At 49.3% G+C, this 19,108-nt stretch overlaps 2 protein-coding genes across 2 annotated transcripts; both read right to left on the bottom strand.

Annotated features, from left to right (window-relative positions):
• Nucleotides 1-9,703: 9,703 nt before the first annotated feature.
• Nucleotides 9,704-12,819, bottom strand: LOC149308230 (growth arrest and DNA damage-inducible protein GADD45 beta-like). Its single transcript, XM_089535364.1, has 3 exons — nt 12,486-12,819; nt 11,531-11,789; nt 9,704-10,631 (listed from the first exon to the last, which is right to left on the bottom strand). The coding sequence occupies exons 1-3, from the start codon at nt 12,641-12,643 to the stop codon at nt 10,518-10,520; spliced, it is 531 nt and encodes a 176-aa protein (XP_089391490.1). The 5' UTR covers nt 12,644-12,819; the 3' UTR covers nt 9,704-10,517.
• A 4,580-nt stretch (nt 12,820-17,399) lies between these two features.
• LOC149308231 (3-galactosyl-N-acetylglucosaminide 4-alpha-L-fucosyltransferase FUT3-like) lies at nt 17,400-18,452 on the bottom strand. Its single transcript, XM_089536850.1, has one exon. It carries the CDS (start codon nt 18,450-18,452, stop codon nt 17,400-17,402), a length of 1,053 nt encoding a protein of 350 aa, XP_089392976.1.
• Nucleotides 18,453-19,108: the final 656 nt, after the last annotated feature.

Genomic DNA, 19,108 nt, shown 5'->3' on the forward strand with positions numbered 1-19,108 from the left:
AAATGACTCTTTGCGGAATAAGCTCAGCCCCAGATTTGTTTACGAGAGTTCGGGCTGCAAGCCAGAAATCCCTTTTGGAGCTCAGCGCTTTCTTCTGAGTAAAAGGGTCTTCTTCCTGTGGGCTCCATTCAGCCATTATTAGTTTTAATTGTCATCATCATCATCATCGTCATTATGCATTAACTATTGTGCTGCATTAAATATTAAAAATAATATTAAATAACAACAATATGCATTGCAATTGTGTAAATCTACAGCACTATATACATAAAGAATAATAATAATAATAATAATAATAATAATAATAATAATAATAATATCAAACACATCACAAGCAAAGAGCTCAGACCAGGATTGTGTCCTTCTTGGCCAAGGATTCAAGGGGAGACTTTATTTATAGCGCTCTGGAGTGAGAGATCCCAGGGCTGTGTATGTTTATGTCTTTCTTTTCTAAATCACAAGAGTGACTCAGAAAGCCTTGTTTTCAAAAACAAACAGAGAGAAAAACAATGGCCATGTGGCAAAGTCCCATTTATCGGGGGCAAGTCAAACAGGTTTGCATACTCTTGGCATCATTCACCTTTTGCAGGTGAATTGAGGGCACTCAGGAGCAAAGCCTCCCTTTGCATCCATGAGGACCAGAAGCCTTAAAAGCAGAAAAACAACACTTCTCCCGTCTTTTCTGGATCCCCGAAAGATGCAGTCAATCCCTGAAATACACATTTACTGTCAATGGATTGTCAAGCAGAACTTTGTATGAATACAGCTGCAAAATACAGAGAGCATTAATTCTCTTGTTCCAAAATGCCTTCTTTGACACAGGCCACTTTTATTTTGAGTAACTGAAGAAGGAATGACCCAAAACATTTTGCTAATATGATCCTAAATATAAACCTGTTTGTTAATCATTCTAAAACACACACACACACACGCCTAGGTTGACTTGACAACAAACAACAACCATAATAATTGCTACCCACTACAATCATATAATCTGCACAATTTGTACACAACTCGTATTGGTTTAATTGTCCTGTGTGTGTTTTTGTTCCATTATTCTTAGCTGAGGAGTGTTGCTTTCAATGTTGCCGATGGTTTAGTTCCGTTTTGACCTTTCTCGTGTTTTCACTGTATTTTGTTTCCTTTCATTCGCACATAATGCTTTTGGGGAAAAGGTGGGGTAGAAGCGATGCTAATAATATATTTTTAAAGTGCCAATAAAAGCTCTATAATAAGTCATCAGGAGCTGCGTACAGAGTTCTCCAAAACGCAGCCCAGCTGGGTATCATTACAATGCCACCATTAAACTCCGTGGCTGCCTTTCCCTCCCGTCCTTGAAGGCCATTTGTGGCTCAGCGTGGCCTCCATCCGTGGCAGCCTGGATCAGGGGTGATAAGGGGCCAGCCGGACTGGATCTGGGGCCTGGCTCCCTTCCTTGCCCTTTTGGGGTTTATCTCTCCTTCTTCTGCAGTTCCTCCTCCAGGAATCTGTTTTTAGGCTTCCTTGCTTGTTTGCTCTGGGCCTTCCTCCTTCGGAAAGAGATAAAAGCCACAGCTGCAAAAGGAGAAAGGCGCCTGGCGTGATCCACCTTGCATACTTTTCCAGCTATTTTTATATTTGGAGAGGCTATGTATAGCAGCAGGGCAAGAATTCTCTCCCTCCCTTTGTAGCTCCCAAAAAAACCCCAAAGATTCAAAAAGCATTGGGTCTTTTGCACAAAGGGGCCATAGCATGCCCTCCAACTCTCCCAGTTTGTGCCATCCCACTTGGTCAGCTGCTTTTGAAATGCCCCAGTTCCTCCTACTTTCCCCCCTCTTCCTCTCTAGCTTACTTCATTATCTCAGCAGGAAGGAGAAGAGAGGAGAGGAAGAGCAGGATCATGCTCTGCAAATGCCCTGCAAACTCAAGCAAAAGCACACTGCTGCAACATCTCCTGATCTGCGCATTTTCCCCCATCAGTGACTTTTGTCATCTTGACCACACGCTGAGGTCACTTGGCTACTTGTGTCCCAGTTTCCACGTCTGTGAAATGTTGGGAGAGAGAAGGCAGGGTGGCTCAGTGCATGGATCAAGGAGTGACCCATGGGACCCTCTCCAAGGTCCTGGGATCCAATCCTGACCCTGCAAGACTGTGTTGAAGTCTGCGTTCCCTGCAAATGTTGAAGCCCGATTTCCCAGCCTCACCCCAAATATGCCTATCATCTGTCCCTGAGCAAGTGTGCACTTGTAAGAATGCACTCTGCACATGCACAGGGGTGGCCTTTGTTTAGTACAAGGCTAGATACATCAGGATGGGAAAGCAATCCTCTCATTTAAGAATAAATACAAAGGGATATCTGCAGGGGGGTCACTGGCAAGGTCTTCATTCCCCTCCAGCGTGAAAAAGGCCTTGTGCCCAGAAGCTGCTTTTATTTGCACAGAGCTTGGATCTGCAGAAACCAGTGGCCCTTTTTTCAGGCTTGGGAGAAAAGTTGCCAAGGCCTTGCAGTCGTGGGCACCTCTTTCCAGCCTTAAAAGCAGCCAGAAATGAGTTGGTTTCTGCAGACTAGCAGCCATTTGCTCTTTCTCTGTGTTTATCTGGCAACTCTGCAGAGTCAAAGCCTTCCCCTCAAGGCAGCCTTGCAAAACTGAACATTTAGAACAACAAAAAGCGCAATCCGCCAAAAACAGCAGCCCCAAAATGATTAAAACAGCAGCTGCTGTCAGAACGCATATTTAAAAAGCTGCTCAAGAGGAGGCCGGGGCTCAGGTGGATTGGGGCCTAAAAGGGCTGGAGGCTGATGGATGCAACCGCTTCTGGCACCATGATTGCCCTTGGAATGTGGGAATGCTGGGATTTGAAGTTAGCAAGGCTGGGGATTCAAAGTACACCTCCCTAAACTGCAAATCCCAGGACTTCACCGAACGCAGTCCAAGGGGAGTCTGCCTCTTCCAAAGGGAATGTGGCCCAACTCTTTTTGGAAGCATTTTGGGTCGGGAACAGTGGACAAAATAGTATTTTATTTTATTTTATTTTATTTTAAATAAGGCCCTCCGGCCGTGACATCTTCCTCCAGACAGTCCTTTTAAAAACAATACTTTGAAAATAAAAAGGGAGCAGCCCAGTCCTTTCGCCCTTGCCTAGTGCTGCCCTTGTCTGCAGCTGGGACCAAACCCACATATATTTTGGTGTGCTTTTTCCTCTCTGCACTGGAATAAAAACATTGCAACCGGTGGCATTTGAGGTTTCGGAGCAAAATGCCGGAGGAAAAAAACTGGCTGTTTTCCTTTCCCTCTTTTATTTTCCACGGCTCAGATATTATTATTTCATCTGGGTGCTTTCCATCCCGCCTTGTTTTGGAAAAGCTGCAGGGAGGGAGGCAAGCAAAGAGCCTGCCTTCCTCCTCCTCTCTGGCCTGGACAGAATGAACTTTCTGAAAAGGCCCACTTTTGGTTTGGCATTTGAGGGCAAGCACCACGCTCTTGGGTCTGAAAGAGCCTCTGGCTGCTCTGGTTCCAGGGGGTATTTGGGGAGGGTGCAAAAGGGACCCAGGTTTCACACCCAGGGCCCTTCTCCCGCAAGCGGCCAGGTGTGCTGCAAGGGCAGGGCCAGGGCTGGAGGGGAAGAGGACATCCCAGGGCAGGAACACCGAGAACCTTTTGCAGGGAACAGCCAAAGGCAGAGAAAGGAGAAGGGAACAGGACAGGCCTGGCCCCATCCATGCTCCTGTCCTCAGCTCCCCTCGGCCCCTGGCTCTGGCCCTGATCTGGCCCCAGCTGGGAGGGACTGGAAGGGACAGGAGGGCTGTTCTTTCAGGAACTCACAGAGGGATGGCCCTGGAAGGGCACCCAAAGCAGGGCATCCATGCTTCTTTCTGCACACATGCATGCATGCATTCATGCCCATGTGGTCCCTGGAAGTCTCCCATCATTGCTAGAGGAATAATAAATGGAAGGGGCTGCAACCACACTGGAGAGAAATAACCTGGTTTGGCACCACTTTTCAGCATCCTGGTTCAAAGCTATGGAATTCTGGGAGTTGGAGTTTGTTGTGGGCCCAGAGCGGAGCTCCGCTCTGGGCCCCACAACATACTCCAACTCCCAGAATTCCATAGCCTCGAACCAGGGCAGTAAAGTAGTACCAAACAGGGTTATTTCTCCAGTGTGGATACAGCTGAACATAACTTTTCTGGGCATTTTCAGCAGCTGCCTGGCAGGCCCCAATCCGGCATCAGGCCCAGCATTGTCCCAGCCCCTGTCTCCCCTTCCTCTTCCGCAGCCCCATCCCTGCCTCTCATGCAGCCCTTTGCAGGAGCTTCCAGGAGGAAGGCCAGGGCTGGGACGCCTGGATCATCCTTTGCCAATGCCTCTCTCGGTGCAGCCATGTGCCAATGTCACCCTCCTGGCCTCTGTTTTACCTCCGCCTTCCAGGAAGTTGGACTCATTGGAGAAAAACATGGCTGGTTGTTTTGCTGACTCTGATGCCATCGTCAACAGGGAAGGTGATTGCAAAAGGAAGGGGGGGTTGTTGCAACACACAGCTGCACACACAAACACAACGTGCACAAGTACATAGAGAAACCTGGCAGCACCTTTGAAAGCATGAGCTTTCCTAGACTTCAGTCTACTTCCTCAGATGCATATTATTATTATTATTATTATTTAAAGATATAGCTCTGTTGGTCTGTAGAATCAGTATGTAGAGAGATCTTGTAGCCCCTTTGAAACTAATGGAAGGAAAGAAGTTCCTAGACTTCAATCTACTTCTTTAGGTGCGTTTAGATGCAATAATAATAATGATGATGATGATGATGATGCTGTGTAGAGAGATATTGCAGCACCTTTGAGGCTGGCTGAAAGAAAGATGTTGGCAGCATGGGCTTCCCTGGACTTCAGTCTACTTCCTCAGAAGCATCTTTAGTCTAGGAAAACTCCTGCTGCCAATGTCTTTCTTTCAGTGAGTCTCAGAGGAGCCACGCAATCTCTCTGCATACTGATTCCACAGATGAACATTGCCATTATGTCTTTGGATTCTGAACATGCGCAAGGCCAGGGATGCTGGAGGTGCCACTCTGGAAGGAAGGAAAGCTCAGCAGTGTAAGGTGGACCAGCACCGGAGGGGCACTAGAAGTCTTTGCTTCTGGACATAGGAAACCATCCCTCCTTGGTCGCCTTGGTCCTTCTAAAGCAGGGTTCTCAAACATAGTCTTCCAAGAGTTTTGGACTTCAGTTCCCAGAAGCCCCGGCCAGCTTGGTCAACAGTCAGGAGTTCTGGTAGCTGAAGTCCAAACCAAAGGACCCCACTGACCTTTCCCAATCCTCCATCTGAGTTGGACTACAATCCCCCTGAAATCTCCCACCTGGCAGTATCATGATGGGAGTTGTAGTCCATCCTGTCATGGTGGAAACCATAACAGAGGAATGCTAAGTGAGCTATTTTTAACAATTTATTTTTGCAAAGTGTGATGTTTTTGCTGTTCATGTCTTCTGTGTTGTCTCACGCTAAGTGCCTCCATTTATTTATCGAAACACATCTGAAGAGCCTTCAATGCGACTGTTGCTATTGTTGCTGCTCTTAATTGCCTGCCCTTAAGGCGGATTACACATTAAACACAATATCTGCAAATTAAACACCATTTATGACCACAGATGTCCCCAAAATGCCTGGCTCTGCTCTCCCTTTCCCTTGTTTAATTTACAAATAAAGGACGGAGGCAGATAAGGAAAACCCTCCTGTTCATTCTGGCAGCGCTTGAGAAAGCGACTGAGGTGCCTAGCCTGGCTGGGGATTCTGGGTCCTGTAGTGTCCAAAAGAAACCTTTCCCCCAAAATTGTGCCATGCAATCTGGAGGGACATGACATTCCCAGGTTGTCTGCCTTTCTCTCCACAGCAGTTGCTCTGGATGAAACCTAAATCTATCATGTTAATCTTTTGGACCAAGAGAGTGGGCCTCCAAATGTGGCCAGACTACAGCTATTATTATTATTATTATTATTATTATTATTATTATTATTATTTGAAAGTAAAAGAGATTCTTCTTCACTGCTGTTTCTGCTGGCGAAGGGGGTCTGATGAGGTTGCAGTCCAAAACAACTTCATTGCCCTCCAGTTCTTGCAAAGCTTATCTTGCTTCTTTTTTCTTCCTGTAAGGAGTCTTCAAAAGCTGTTCTTGTTTGTGGTTTTCTAAGCAACATTGATAAGCAGTTAATTAAATATGTCCTGGGCAGTGAGTTAGAAAAGCAAACAATCACTTCTGCAAAAACCAATGGCGCAGGTGATGTTTAGATAAGGCTGGTCAGGCAAGAGCAAAAAGCTGTGACTCTAAAGGAGCTGAAGGGAGAAGAGTCCCTTCTTTTTTGGGGGGGGACCTAGGACTCTGGCTGCATTCATTGCCCATGAAAATGGTGTGAAATGCCTGTTTTTGTGATACGTAAGGGCTGCCTGTGTGTCTCTGGCGCAAGAGCCGCCCTTGGAGTGACACACTTCCTGCCGCTGGGAAGCCACCATTAAAGACAGACGTCTTCTACCTAAGAGGCATGTCTTGATAGGATCTTCACAGGGGTGCATTATGGCTACCTGAACAGCACTGAAGTGCATTGGACTGTACCCTCCCTCCCCTGCCACCAAGGAGAAATATTTATCTTTATTTCTGCCCATGTATTTGGGGGCTAGTTGCCTGAGTCTTGTCTCAGGGGAAGTCAAGCAATATATCCCCCCCCCAAAAAAAGAAATTGTTGGTGAAAGGAGAGGAATGACCTGGCCATTGGGAGCCATTGTCCAAGTATGCCGACACTTTGTCTTCTTGGAAGCCACCATCCCATAGCATCCAGTGGCCAGCCAAGTGGCTTGTTCAGTAACCCAGGAGCAGTGCAGAAATTCCCTGCCGTTTCTTGACCCCAAGTGACTGATATTTATTTGCAGGTAAGCTTCCCCTGGAGAAGGAGGCTCTGTGGGCCAGTAGGTCTAGTGGTCTTTCCAGAATCCAGACCAGCCCTGGGAGCCTGGCCTCTGTGCCTGAATGACCAACCCAACCAGGCCCCCGAAGGCCCTGGAAATGTCCTTTTGTGGAAGACGTCTCCTACAAGTCAGGGAACTATTATCCAAAGACACAGACACACAGAAGAGGATTTTCCCCAGCCTGGTCCTTGCTTGTTTCAGGCAGCCAGCTGCATATTTGCATAGCCCTTTCCCGGTTCTGACCTATTCAGTGGCCTTCCTGCTCAAACCCTGCCTTGGCACTCCAATAAAACCTCCTGCCTTTGCCGTCTGCATTTCTGGCTCAGGGGAAAACCCCAAGCGCTTTTGTAATTTTCCTCCTTTCAAAGCCAGAAGAGCAAGAGGCAGCGGCGGCAGTGTGTCCAAACACCAAAAGATAGGAGCCTTTCTCCCTCCTCTGCTGATGTGAAACCGGCTGAGGAGAGCAAAGGTCTTGTTTGGTTAGCAAAAGAGGGACCTGTCCCATGGATGGGCACTTTCCACACAACTTTCTGCACAATTAAATTCTTCTGTCTTTCGCAGATTTCTGGCACTGCAGCACAGAAACCTGGAACTTCATTTTTATTCCTGTACTTAGAAAACAAAAACTAAACATCTGGCCCCAGCTGCAGGGGCATCTGGCAAAGGGGTGAGCTTGGTCTGTTTTCATTCTCAAAATCGGTTAGTTATTGGCAAAATCAGGCCACTCTCCTTCCCCCCAAAAAGAAGCCTGCCCCAGTTGCATTTTCCTTCAGGAGATGGGGTCTGAAGGAAAAGTGGCCAAACTTGTCTGCTAAGAGAGACCAAAGACCGAGTCCAGAAGGAAAAGCAAGGCTTTGCCCCAATGAGGCACACTCCCCAGGGAATCCCAAAAACACCACAAAAGTGGCTCTGCACAACTTCAGCCACAAAGTCCCCAATCCAAGCTTGCGGCCATCTAGATGGAGAGATGGAAAAATCCCCTTCCTTGGACTTTGGCCACTATCCGGCTCCTGCAGATTTGGAGTGGCTTTCTCTTGTGGGTGTCTCACCTTTGCCCTTTCAAAGCCTTTGCTCCTGACCCACACTGGGTTTGATTTGATCCTGAAGAACACAACACTTCCTCCCAATCTGCTTGAGGCTTTGGGCCCCTGAGTGGCACCCACCCATTTCTCCCTCCAGCCCCTGGGTCTGCAAAGTGGGGAACAGTCCCCCAACTCCTTTGCGAGGGTTGTGTGTGGGTCGGCCATGTGGTGTGTGGGGTTTCCACTGTCTTGTCTGTGATGCAAAGCATTTCCCCACGAGATAGCCAAACCTGTGGTTTTGTGGGGGAGGCACCACTCAAAGCTGCGCAGAAGAGAGAGGAAGGAGGCCAGGAAAGTTGCATGCTTCCCCGCCTCGCTTTTGTTTTTGCTCCATGAGCATCAAGGCAAGTGGGGAACCCCAAGCCATGCGCCTTTTGAGGGGGAGAAGCTGAAACCCAGCCATTGAGAGAATAACGGAAAGATAGACACTCGCTGGGGGAGCCCCAAAAGCAGGAAACACACAACAACCCTGCTTTGCAGGCTTCATGTCATCCTTGTGCTTTTCGGGGAAATGCAAAGGTGGAGGAGGGGAAGATGTGTGTGCAAAGTAGCTTGTCTGCATAGCAGGGGACAGACATTAATTCCTCATATTTGCATCATTTTCCACAGATCCTTTCCTGGAACAAGGAAGACTTTCCAACCCTCCAGAGCTAGTTTTCCTTCCCACAGACTGTGCTTCTTAAGGACTAGCAACCATCCCTTTGGAAACCCAACCTGCACCCAGGACCACTCTGCCCATTGCAAAACCTCCACCCGAGATTTCCAAGAACCAGCGTTTCAGCTCCTGCTAAATACAAGGCAGGCTGCTGCACTTAAAAAACACCTAAAGCTTTCTTCCTTGGAGGAGAATGGGGATTTCCAGTGGGGTGAGAAGAAAAAGCAAAATAATTCCGGGATGGAAATGGAAATAAACAACGCAAGTAGTTCCTAAGTGTCCCTCCCTGTGGTTTGAACCTGGGTTTCACAGGCTTCCTGCCACAAAGGTGTTTTTTTGGGGGGAAAGCGAACACACCCCGCCTGCTCCTGGCCCCAGGCTCAAGCAATCCAAGGGAAGCCAGGTGCCAGTCTCTTGGGCTGGGATCAGCCGGGAAAGGAGCAAGACTAGCTCCCACTCTCTGGGCTTGGCATGCAGGCTCTTCCCTCCTGCTTCCTCCACCCCGAAACTAACCGGAGCATTGTTTTTCTTGCCTTTTTTGCAAAGCAAAGAGGAAACACACCAAAATGAGAAGTTGGAACATGTATGGAAGGGATGGCACAAGGCTGTTCCCATGCCCTCCAACGTTTCACAGGTGAAAACCGGAATGCATTGGGCCTGATAGCAGTATCTGACGATGCAGAAAGTGAAGGAGTTAGGAAAGGCTGCAGCAATTTGCTTTTGCCTGAGCCTCCTGGGAACGACAAGGCTCTTTCCCTCCCCTCCCCTTCATCAACTGAGGGCAAATTGCTTCTGCCCTTTGAACTCAGTTTGCAGCAATGGAAGCAAGCTGAGGACAAAGCAAGAAATTGGGATACTTTAAAAGCAGATGAAAAAGTGGAAGGGCTGCCCCAATAGAGGGTGCATTTTAATGGGGTTGTGTGCATTGCTATTCCAGAAACCCCTGGCTCGCCTTTACTGGATTTAAAGGCTTTCTGCAGATGAAAAGGCAATGTTAAGAAGAAGGCAAATGAAAGAAAATACATTGGATTTCACTTTCAGGATATAACATTTTTATTGTAATTTCCAAATCAGGTAGAAGAATAAATCCAATTTTTAATCTGTCTTAAGAGTGCAAAAAAGTTAAAAGATTTGCATGTGAGTTTGCGTGTGGGATTTTTCTCTCAAAAAGATAATCCTTCGATGCATCCAAGTCTTTGTTAAAAATATACATATAGGAAAGTTTATTTGCCGCTGTCTTTTGAAGTCGGTCCCTTTTTATTTCTGCGTTAAGCTCAGAATAGTGAAGACACATCTTCTCTCTTCCTTCCTCTCCCCATTTCAAGAGTCCTGAGCGAGGGCAAAACGGCAAAACGCTTGGGCTTTTCTTTCTCTCCTATTCCTTTTCCGCGCAGAGAAATGCCGCCGCACTCAGTCTCCGGAGAGGAAGGCAGCTACAAAGGCAGGCCGCTTGGGCACTGACACTTCAGCGCTTGCTCTGCTTTCACACACCACTGCAAAGGAAAACAGAAGGAGAGGGGTCCATCCCCATGTGGTTTGGGCCTGCTGCAGCTAGCCATGTGCCTCCTCTTCCTTCTCGGCAATCAGCTGACGCATCCGCCTCCTCCTCTCCTCGGCCGTCATCCGTCTCTTTCTCAGGGACTGACTCATCGTCATCCCCACCTCTCTCATTCTCTCTCTCTCATTCTCTCTCTCTCTCTCTTGAACGGACGGACTGAGCCTCGTTTAATTTGTTTTTGTTTTAAGAAAAGGGGGCATTCCTCTCCCTCCTCCTTTCCATTGTTGTCTCCTTTGTCTGCTTCTCTTGGCGAAACCAGGAAGACGTGGGCGGGAGGCTGGGAGCTCAGCGCGCCTGAAGGGAGACGTAGGGCACCCACTGGTTGTTCCCCCGGCAATCCTCGCAGTAGCTGGCCACCTCCGCCAGGCCCTGGCTCTTCCAGCCCTCCGTGTGCGGGTTCTGTGGGGTGAAGGGAAGTGGAAGCACCAGTTAGAAGCATGACCCACACATTGCACAAATGCATCTGAGGAAGTAGACCTACGACTCTAGGAAAGCTCAGGCTGCCAACCTCTTTCTTCCAGCTAGTCTCAAAGGTGATGCAAGTGCTCTCTAAACACACAGACTGCTCTTGCAAAGCCTACTCTATTTTCCCGGAAGGAGCTGCAATCCTGCCTCCCCACAGATCCAGCGCTAGCCCCATTCTTGGCCCTTTCCCTCCCAGAAGCCCCTGGGGCAAATGGCACCGCAGGAATTCCCCCTCCTCTTCCCTCCGGACCAAGGAAGGAAGGACATTCCGATCTTGCACCGTCAGCCCTGCTCTCCTCCTCCTTCTCCTTAAAAACAACACCACCCTCTTGTTATTTTCTGCAAGGAAAAAGCAGGACACTCCTGCCAGCTGTGCCAAAAAGGGAATGAGGCGAGGGAGGCACCCAAAACACCTTCTGCTGACCTCCAAAGGGCTGCAGTTTAAGGCTTGCATGAAAATACATAACAAAAAACAAAGGGCTGCATGCTCCCAAGGACCAGGGCATGATACAAGCTCTGCAGCCCCACAGATCCCCTCTTTCCAGTGACAAAGAAGGGGATGCACCCCTGAAGGAAAGTCCACCTTGTTTTGCTTCAGCTTCGGGAGCCTCTATTAAAATGGCAAATAAACACCTTTCCTGGACACACAAACTCCCCTCATCCACACAAATTCCTCCTCCCTGTTGTCTGCCTGCGGAGAACAGTCCAGCCCTTCTCCTGTGACCTGGTCAATGGGGCTGAGGCTGCCAACAGTCAACACCTTGGCATGCCAGGCATGCCGGCCATGCCAGGGCCATGTTTGCCCTGGGGCTGGAAGGAGGAAAGCCACTCACCGTCACCAGGATGCAGTGGAGGTCCTTTGGCTCAGCTTCCCCGACAGGGTTGGCGTTAGTGTTGGCGTTGGGGGTGCCTGGCTGGGCCCCGCTTTCTCCCAGGACGGCCGCCAGGCGCTCCATGCCAGAGACGCGGAGGATGTCGATGTCGTTGTTGCAGCAGAAGGCCTGGATGAGGGTGAAGTGGATCTGGAGGGCAATGTCGTCCTCGTCTTCCTCGTCGATGGCCAGCAGGCAGAGCACCACGCTGTCAGGGTCCCTGGAGGGGGAGGGAAAGAAGAGGGGCACGAAGCGTTAGAAACCCCTTCTCTGGCCCAAAAGGAGGCAGAATGCCAGCCAAACCAAGCCTCCCCCCTTGGCCAGGTTAAGGCTCCTGCAGGGCATTGCTTGGCCCCAAGCCAGGACCCCCTCCTTCCAATAGATGGCTCTCAGAAGCCAAAGGCCAGCCCAGCAAGGCAGGAACCCTGAGGAGATGGAGACCCACTGGCTGGCCCTGGATTCCTGCATGGAAGAATGGGCTTAGCCTTGGCGGCCCTTGAAACCTCTCTAAGTCACACTCTCTCAGCCTCAGGGAAGGCAAGGGCAACACTCCTCTTGGCAAAGAAATAGATAGATAGATAGATAGATAGATAGATAGATAGATAGATAGATAGAGCTGTGCTAAGAGGGCTGGTCAGTCCAAGGGTCAGTGGGTCTGGAGTAAAAGGCAGGGAAAGGGGCCAAGGAGGAGCAAAAGTGGGGCAGTCCGAGGAGGTCAGCCTCCGAAGGACACAGGACTCCTTCGCTCCAGCCAAACACCTCCCTTTCTTTCTCTTCTTCTACTTTTCTTTTCTCTCTCTCTCCTTCTACCTTCCTCTCTCTCTCTCTCTTTCTTTCTGTCTCTCTCTGTCCTTCCTTCCTTCTTTTCTCTCTCTCCTTCCAGCTCCCTTCCTCCCTTCTCCCTCCAAGGACTCACGCATTCATGAGCTTCGCCGCTTCGTAGACTCCGAGGGTGAGGCATCGCTGAGCCTGGGCTGCGGCCAGGAGCCTCTCCAAGGCTTGGCCCACTTTGGCCTCCATCCTTTTCGGGCAGAGAGGCACTGATGCTGCTGCCGCTTCTTCTTCCAGAGTCATCCTCTCGCGATTGTAATCCACTGCGGATGATCAGAGCCAGGCGCCTCTCCTTCCTTCCTTCCCCAAAATCCCAATCAGGAGGAATGCAAGCGTTGCAATTATATCCCAGGGATGCGATGCAGGAGACAAGAGCCACAGGACGACGATGCAGCTGCTCTCTTGCTCCTTCTGCTGAAAAGCCAGACTGGGGAACGGACGCCGGCTGACAGCGCCTTTTATAGTCTCCCGGGAGGGGCGGGGCCCCGGGCAGGGCCCCCTCTCCTGATTGGCCCTCCGCGCACAAAGGGAGCCCCTGGGCGCACCTGATTGGCTGAGGAGCGGGGGGGGATATGGCTTATTCTGAAGGGAGCCAAGGAGTTTCGGTTCATGCCTTCCTCCTCCTCCTCCTCCTCCTCCTCCTGCTGCTGCTGCTGCTTCCCTTCAGAGGAAGGAAGCCCTGGGTTTCTGGGGAAAGTGAGGCAAAGAGCGAAGAGGGCGAGGAGGTCAGGGCTGCTGCACTCCATCCACAAACTCCATCCATCCATCTCTCTGTCTATCTCTCTGTCCTTGTGCCTCGCAGCCAGGGATGCGGAGGGGCCTTCTTCCTTGCCCTGCTGCGGGGCTGGGGGGCTCCAGGGGGCGCTCCAGGGCCTCTTTGCCCAGCCCTACTGCTTCAAGAGCAGCCAGGTGCTTGGAAGGAAGAGTGGGGACCAAAGGGGCCTGGGACGGAGAGGCCCTCCTGGCCAAGGACAAGCAAAGGCAGGGGCTCCCCAAACAACAGACCCACTCTCTCTTCTGGGGATGGCCCTGGCTCTCCCAGGACCTGCCCACAAGACAGAGCCATTGGGGCACTTTGGTCAGTTGCTTACTAGCAGCTACTTAGAATCATAGAGTTGGAAGGGACCTCAAGGCCATCCAGTCCAGCCCCCTTCTGCCATGCAGGAACTCTCAGTCAAAGCATCTCCATTGACAGATGGCCATCCAGCCTCTGCTTAAAGACCTCTAAGGAGGGAGACTCCATTATACTCCAAGGAAAGAGTTTGTTCCACTGTCAAACAGCCCTTACTCTCAGGAAGTTCCTCCTAATGTTGAGCTGGAATCTCTTTTCCTGCAGCTTGCATCCATTGCTCCACTGTGTCATGTTCTCTGGAGCAGCAGAAAACAAGCTTGCTCCCTCCTCAATATGACATCCCTTCAAGTATTTAAACAGGGCTATCATATCACCTCTTAACCTTCTCTTCTCCAGGCTAAACATCCCTAGCTCCCCGAGTTGTTCCTTATAGGGCATGGTTTCCAGACCTTTAACCATTTACCCTCCTTTGGACATGCTCCAGTTTCTCCTTTTTGAATTGTGGGGCCCAGAACTGGACACAGAATTCCAGGTGGGGGGCTGACCAAAGCAGAATATAGTGGCACCATTATTTCCCTTGATCTAGACACTATATTTCTATTGATGCAGCCTAAAATCGCATTGGCCTTTTTAGCTGCTGCATCACACTGTTGACTCGTCTTCAACTTGTGGTCTACTTGGACTCCCAGATCTCTTTCACACTTATAAGTCTCTCATTCAACCAGATGACACCCATCCTATATCTGTGCATTTTATTTTTCCGCCCTAAAAGCAGTACCTTACATTTCTCCCTGTTGAAATTCATTTTGTTAGCTTTGGCCCAGCTTTCTAGTCTATTCAGATCATTTGAATTTTGATCCTGTCCTCTGGGGTATTAGCTATTCCTCCTAATTTGGTGTCATCTGCAAATTTGATAAGTATGCTCCCAATTCTGTCATCCAAGTCATTGATAAAGATGTTGAATAGCCCTGGGCCCAAGACAAAGCCCCACTGGACACCCCACTGGTCACTTCTCTCCAAGATGAAAAGGTGCCATTGTTGAGTACCCTTTGGGTTCAGCCAGTCAACCAATTACAAATCCATGTAACAGTTGCCTTGTCTAGTCCCCATTTTACAAGCTTGTTTGCAAGAATGTCATGGGGAACCCTGTCAAAAGCCTTACTGAAATCAAGATATACTATATCCACAGCATTCCCTTCATCTAACAAGACGGTAATTTTATCAAAAAATGAGACTAGATTTGTCTGGCATGACTTCTTTCTCTGAAACCCGTGTTGGCTTTTTGTGATTATGGCATTGCCTTCTAGATGTTCACAGACTCTCTGTTTAATGATCTGCTCTAGAATCTTTCCTGGTATTGATGTCAGACTAACTGGACGATAATTGTTGGGATCCTCTTTCTTCCCCTTTTTGAAGATGGGGACAACGTTTGCCCTCCTCCTGTCTTCTGGGACTTCTCTGTTCTCCGCGAGTTCTCAAAGATCATTGCCAATGGCTCCGATATTACATTTGCCAGTTCTTTTAATACTCTTGGATGTAGTTCATCTGGTCCTGGAGACTTATATTCGTTTAGGTTAACAAGGTATTCCTGTACTATCTCTTTACTTATTCTATGCTGAAATTCCTCCGCTCCGTTATCCTCATGTCGAGCACCCTTTTCCATTTTTGAGAAGACTGAGGAAAAGAAAGTGTTAATTCTTCCTTTTCTCTGTCACCTGTTAGCATTTTGCCATTTTCTCCATGCAGTGACCCTACCGTTTCTTCTCGGCTGTGCATCTGACCAGGGCCTGCCTGGCCTCCCTCGCAGGGTCGCTGTGTACGAGGTAAAACAAACCCAGCCATTAATAAATGCAGCCCATCCATTTCGTCCTCAAAGCAATGCAAGAGACTTGTGTGCTGCTGCTGCTGGGTTTCATCTATGGACAGAGAAGGAAGGAAAGAGAAGCCCGGCTCCTGCGGGGCGAGGCTGCCCTCTGGTGGCCAGAGCCAGGAAGGGCAGCCTGGTCCAGACTCTGCTGGACTCCAGTGGCCTCCATAGGACTCCCTGCACGTTTTCAAGGGAGCAGAGAGAAGGGTCTGCCTGCTGCTTAATTTGGGTATTTCAAGATAAAGCAAAAAGATTCCAGGCAAAGGCTAAGGAAGAGATCTTGCAGCCCGTTCAGAGGCTTTTGCAGACAGAAGCCATGCATGTGAGGAAGCCAACTTATCCCTATGAAGGCTAATGCCACCGGCGTCTTTATTTCTCTCCAAGGTGCAACTATTGCAGAGTGATATTCCAGGCCAGCGTGGAATATGTGTCTTTAGATTCTAGAAAGTTAGGGGTTTGAATCCCCAAAATGCATTTATTTCCAGGGGTAGCCATGTTTTAGCTATGAAGCAAAATATAACACACTGCAGTGAGAGCTTCAGAGCAACTAAAGTGTGAGAGAGACACGTTGCAAGCTTTGGCTGGAGCATCTAACCTTAGCGTCCAGTATGGCTGAAGAACCATTGCAGTCTTCGGTCGGCCCATTTGCTCTTCCTTAACTGCCACAGACAGAGCTGTTTTTAAGGGGTCTCCAGGGTAGGCAGGTTGCAATTGCTTTTCTCTCCTTGGCATCCGTTTGGACCTTGCTCTCTTGCTTCTCTCTATCTGTCCTTCAGCAATTAGGACTGCCAAAGCGACAAATGGAGAGGCTTCTGGAGCTTGTTGTGCGGAAGAAGGAATGTCTCAGGACCTTCGTGTTGTTGCTGACCATCCTTGGATCAACCTGCTGGACTCATGGTGACCCTCCTGTGGATGAGGCATCTCCATGGCCCTCCGATCCTCTGCTGCTCTGCTCAGGTCCTGCAAACTCTGACCACATCCATCCATGGAAGGCTTTGGCCTTCCTCTCCTTCTGCCCTCTGTCTTTCCCAGCATCATTGCTTGCAGCCAGGGAACTCATGCCCTCTTCTAGGCAACCTTTAAAGCCCGTCTTTCCAATCCCTCTTTGTAATAGATGGCTTCCATTTTGATCTTGATCTTCTCTTTCCGAAGGAAAAACCTAATGCCCCCAGCCCCATTTTGCCCCCATTCCCCCAACAGGTGTGCAGAGGGCAGGTGAGCCCATCATCGGCTTTCTAGTTGCCATGGCAACTAGAGGGAGGGAGGGAGGATCTGGGAGGTTGCTATAGCAACAAGCAGAGCATCCTTTGCTCCTCCTCCTCCTCTTTGCTTGGTCCAGATCCCATCCTTCTGCTCTGCACCTCTATCATCTGAGAAGCTGTGCCTTCTGGGACTTGGAGTTTAGAATAACTTCCAAGAGTTTTAATAATAATAATAATAATAATAATGATGTTTATTTATATACCGCTTTTCCAAATTAGATCAAAGCCTTTCTAGATAGAGCTGAGTGAAGGAAGGAAGGAAGGAAGGAAGGAAGGAAGGAAGGCTAAGTACAGTTTCCCAAAAGCTGTAAAAACGAGGAGGAAATGTGTGTCCACAGCACATGCAAAGGAGTTCCCCACAGAGAAATTACTTGCTGGGCCACTACAATTTCCAGAATCCTGCAGTGAGGCTGGGTATTTTGGGAGCTGTAGTCCAAAAGTCACTTTTCTATGTTCTGCCCTAGATTACTGCCATCTGGCGAATATGTTAAAACCCTTTGGGCTGCTCCTCAACACTTTAGCTTTCTCAATGGTTAAAGTGGCCAACCGCTGCAAATCTAAGGGCCCCTCACTTGCCTTGGGACCTTCTGGGGCCACACAGAAAGCATAAAACAAACCCCCCCAAGTGCCCAGGAGTCCATTTCTGGTTCTAAAAAATGGGTGCAGTATCTATTTGTGCTCTGGGAAATTATTTATTATAAAACTGGTCCCCATGCCCTTAGATCTGAGCTGTCCAAGGTAAGAGCCAGGGACCTCTCTTGACCCCTCTGACCGCCTCTTCTTGGAGAGTGCAGCTGGTTAAGCGGAGCATGTCCTTTGTTCCATGCAAACAGAATTCCCTCCACTCCACTTGAACCACTGGCACCATCTGGAAAGGCTGCTTTCCATTGCAGGACATGGCAGGCTTTGCAGAAACGGAGCGGCCAGGATGGACTCCAGGACGGGCTCCAGCCACCAGCTCCACCTGAAGCAACGCCAGTATTGGTTGGGGCTCCTGTCCAGTTTGTGCAAGAAGAGGTCCAAGTCCTTGGCCATCTGGAAGTGATCAATGTGAATGAAGGCCCTAGAGGGCAGATGACGCTGGTAGTTCCTCCAAGGGGGCCCCTGGACAATGGGCATGGTCAGGGCGGTTAAGGTGTTCCTCCAGAACTGCATGGTGATGTAGTTTTCAGGAACAGAGTCCTCAAAGGCCAGGTAGAACTTGTACTTGAATAAAATGGAGAAGCTTTTGGGAGCAGGGAGGGTCTGGTTGGGGCCGTCTATAGGGAGGTACCTGCTCAGGTCCTGGAAGTACTTCTCCAGGTGGGAGCCTAGGTTCCAGTGGCTCACCACCCAGGCCACCATCTTGCTCTTCAGTGGTATGGCTGGCTTATGGCACTTGGCGAGGACTCCGAGCTGCCTATAAGGGAGGAAGATGTCCCAATCTCTCCTGTAGGTCCTGGTGAGGTTGAAGAGGCTGTCCATGGAGGTGAGGTTTGGGGAGAGGCTGGAGGGCTCCATGTTGAACCAGGTCCAGTGCTGGAGCCATGGTCTCTGGCCTTGAGGGAGCAGCCGAGGGGCCCTACAAACACCCCTGTGGTGCGTGACAATGGCGTCGGCCCTCGGGTGCCAGGTCCGGTTAGCGGTGAAGTGGCAGTTAGGGATCCCCAGTGCTTTGGAGCAATTCTCCAGGTGATGATGCTGACCAAAGGACCAGATCCAGAGGAAGATGGTGAGGGCCAAAGAGCCATTGTCCATCCGGACTCTCTTTCTTGGTACATGCCAGACAAACTTGTTCTCAGATGGTTGCCAGGTGGAAATGTGGAGCGAAGGAGGTGACTTGGAGGCCATTTGGAAGTAAGTGAGAAACATGATGGCGTTTCACAATATGTATTGTATGTATTTATAATGATATATTTGTAAAAAGAAAAAAGAAAACAAAAAGAAAGAAATAAGGAAAAACACAATGGTGATGATAGCCACCTGGATGAGAATGTCATAAAGAAATCTCCAACACTCCACAATTCTGTCTGGTCCCTTGAAATCCATGGAGCCACCTGAGGAAGAGGAGGAGAGAGAATGTGCCACAGACATTTTACAAGAGGGACTTTCCCATGCTGGACATTTGGTTCCAGAAATGGACAACTGGGTGCCACTGGACAACCAGCCCACAACTGGACAAAAGCCATTTGGGGTTGCATTGGGGTTTTGGAACATTCAGCCAATGTTCACCAACAAAATCTGAAAAGTCTGTCCCCGTCCTAGGGTTTTGTTTTGTTTTTATCTATTTTGCTCCCACACTGGGAGAAAAGCAGGATCTATATTAAACCAAAGTGGGCTGTGTATGGCCCTTGGAGCTCCATTTATATGAAAAATTGATATTATTATTATTAATATTGGTACCATCAACCCACCTTTTCTCCTCCTTTCCTGTGTCCTCACAGGGGCCATGGCACAAATCCCCAAAGCCTTGTTGCACCAGGCAGGGCATTATGACTTTCGATGGTCATTATTGGCTCGTCTTGTCA

The sequence above is a fragment of the Sceloporus occidentalis genome, unplaced genomic scaffold (assembly GCF_023333645.1).
Source record: "Sceloporus occidentalis isolate IW3139 unplaced genomic scaffold, rSceOcc1.0.p SCAF_8, whole genome shotgun sequence".
NCBI lineage: Eukaryota > Metazoa > Chordata > Lepidosauria > Squamata > Phrynosomatidae > Sceloporus > Sceloporus occidentalis.

Bases quoted from the DNA above. Each gene is read 5' to 3' on its own strand.
- LOC149308230 (XM_089535364.1), bottom strand. From the start codon at position 12,643: ATGACTCTGGAAGAAGAAGCGGCAGCAGCATCAGTGCCTCTCTGCCCG. The intron at 11,790-12,485 runs GTGAGTCCTTGG...CTCCCCCTCCAG, and splicing joins GCGGCGAAGCTCATGAATGC to GGACCCTGACAGCGTGGTGC. The intron at 10,632-11,530 runs GTGAGTGGCTTT...TTCACCCCACAG, and splicing joins TCCACTGCATCCTGGTGACG to AACCCGCACACGGAGGGCTG.
- LOC149308231 (XM_089536850.1), bottom strand. From the start codon at position 18,452: ATGTTTCTCACTTACTTCCAAATGGCCTCCAAGTCACCTCCTTCGCTC.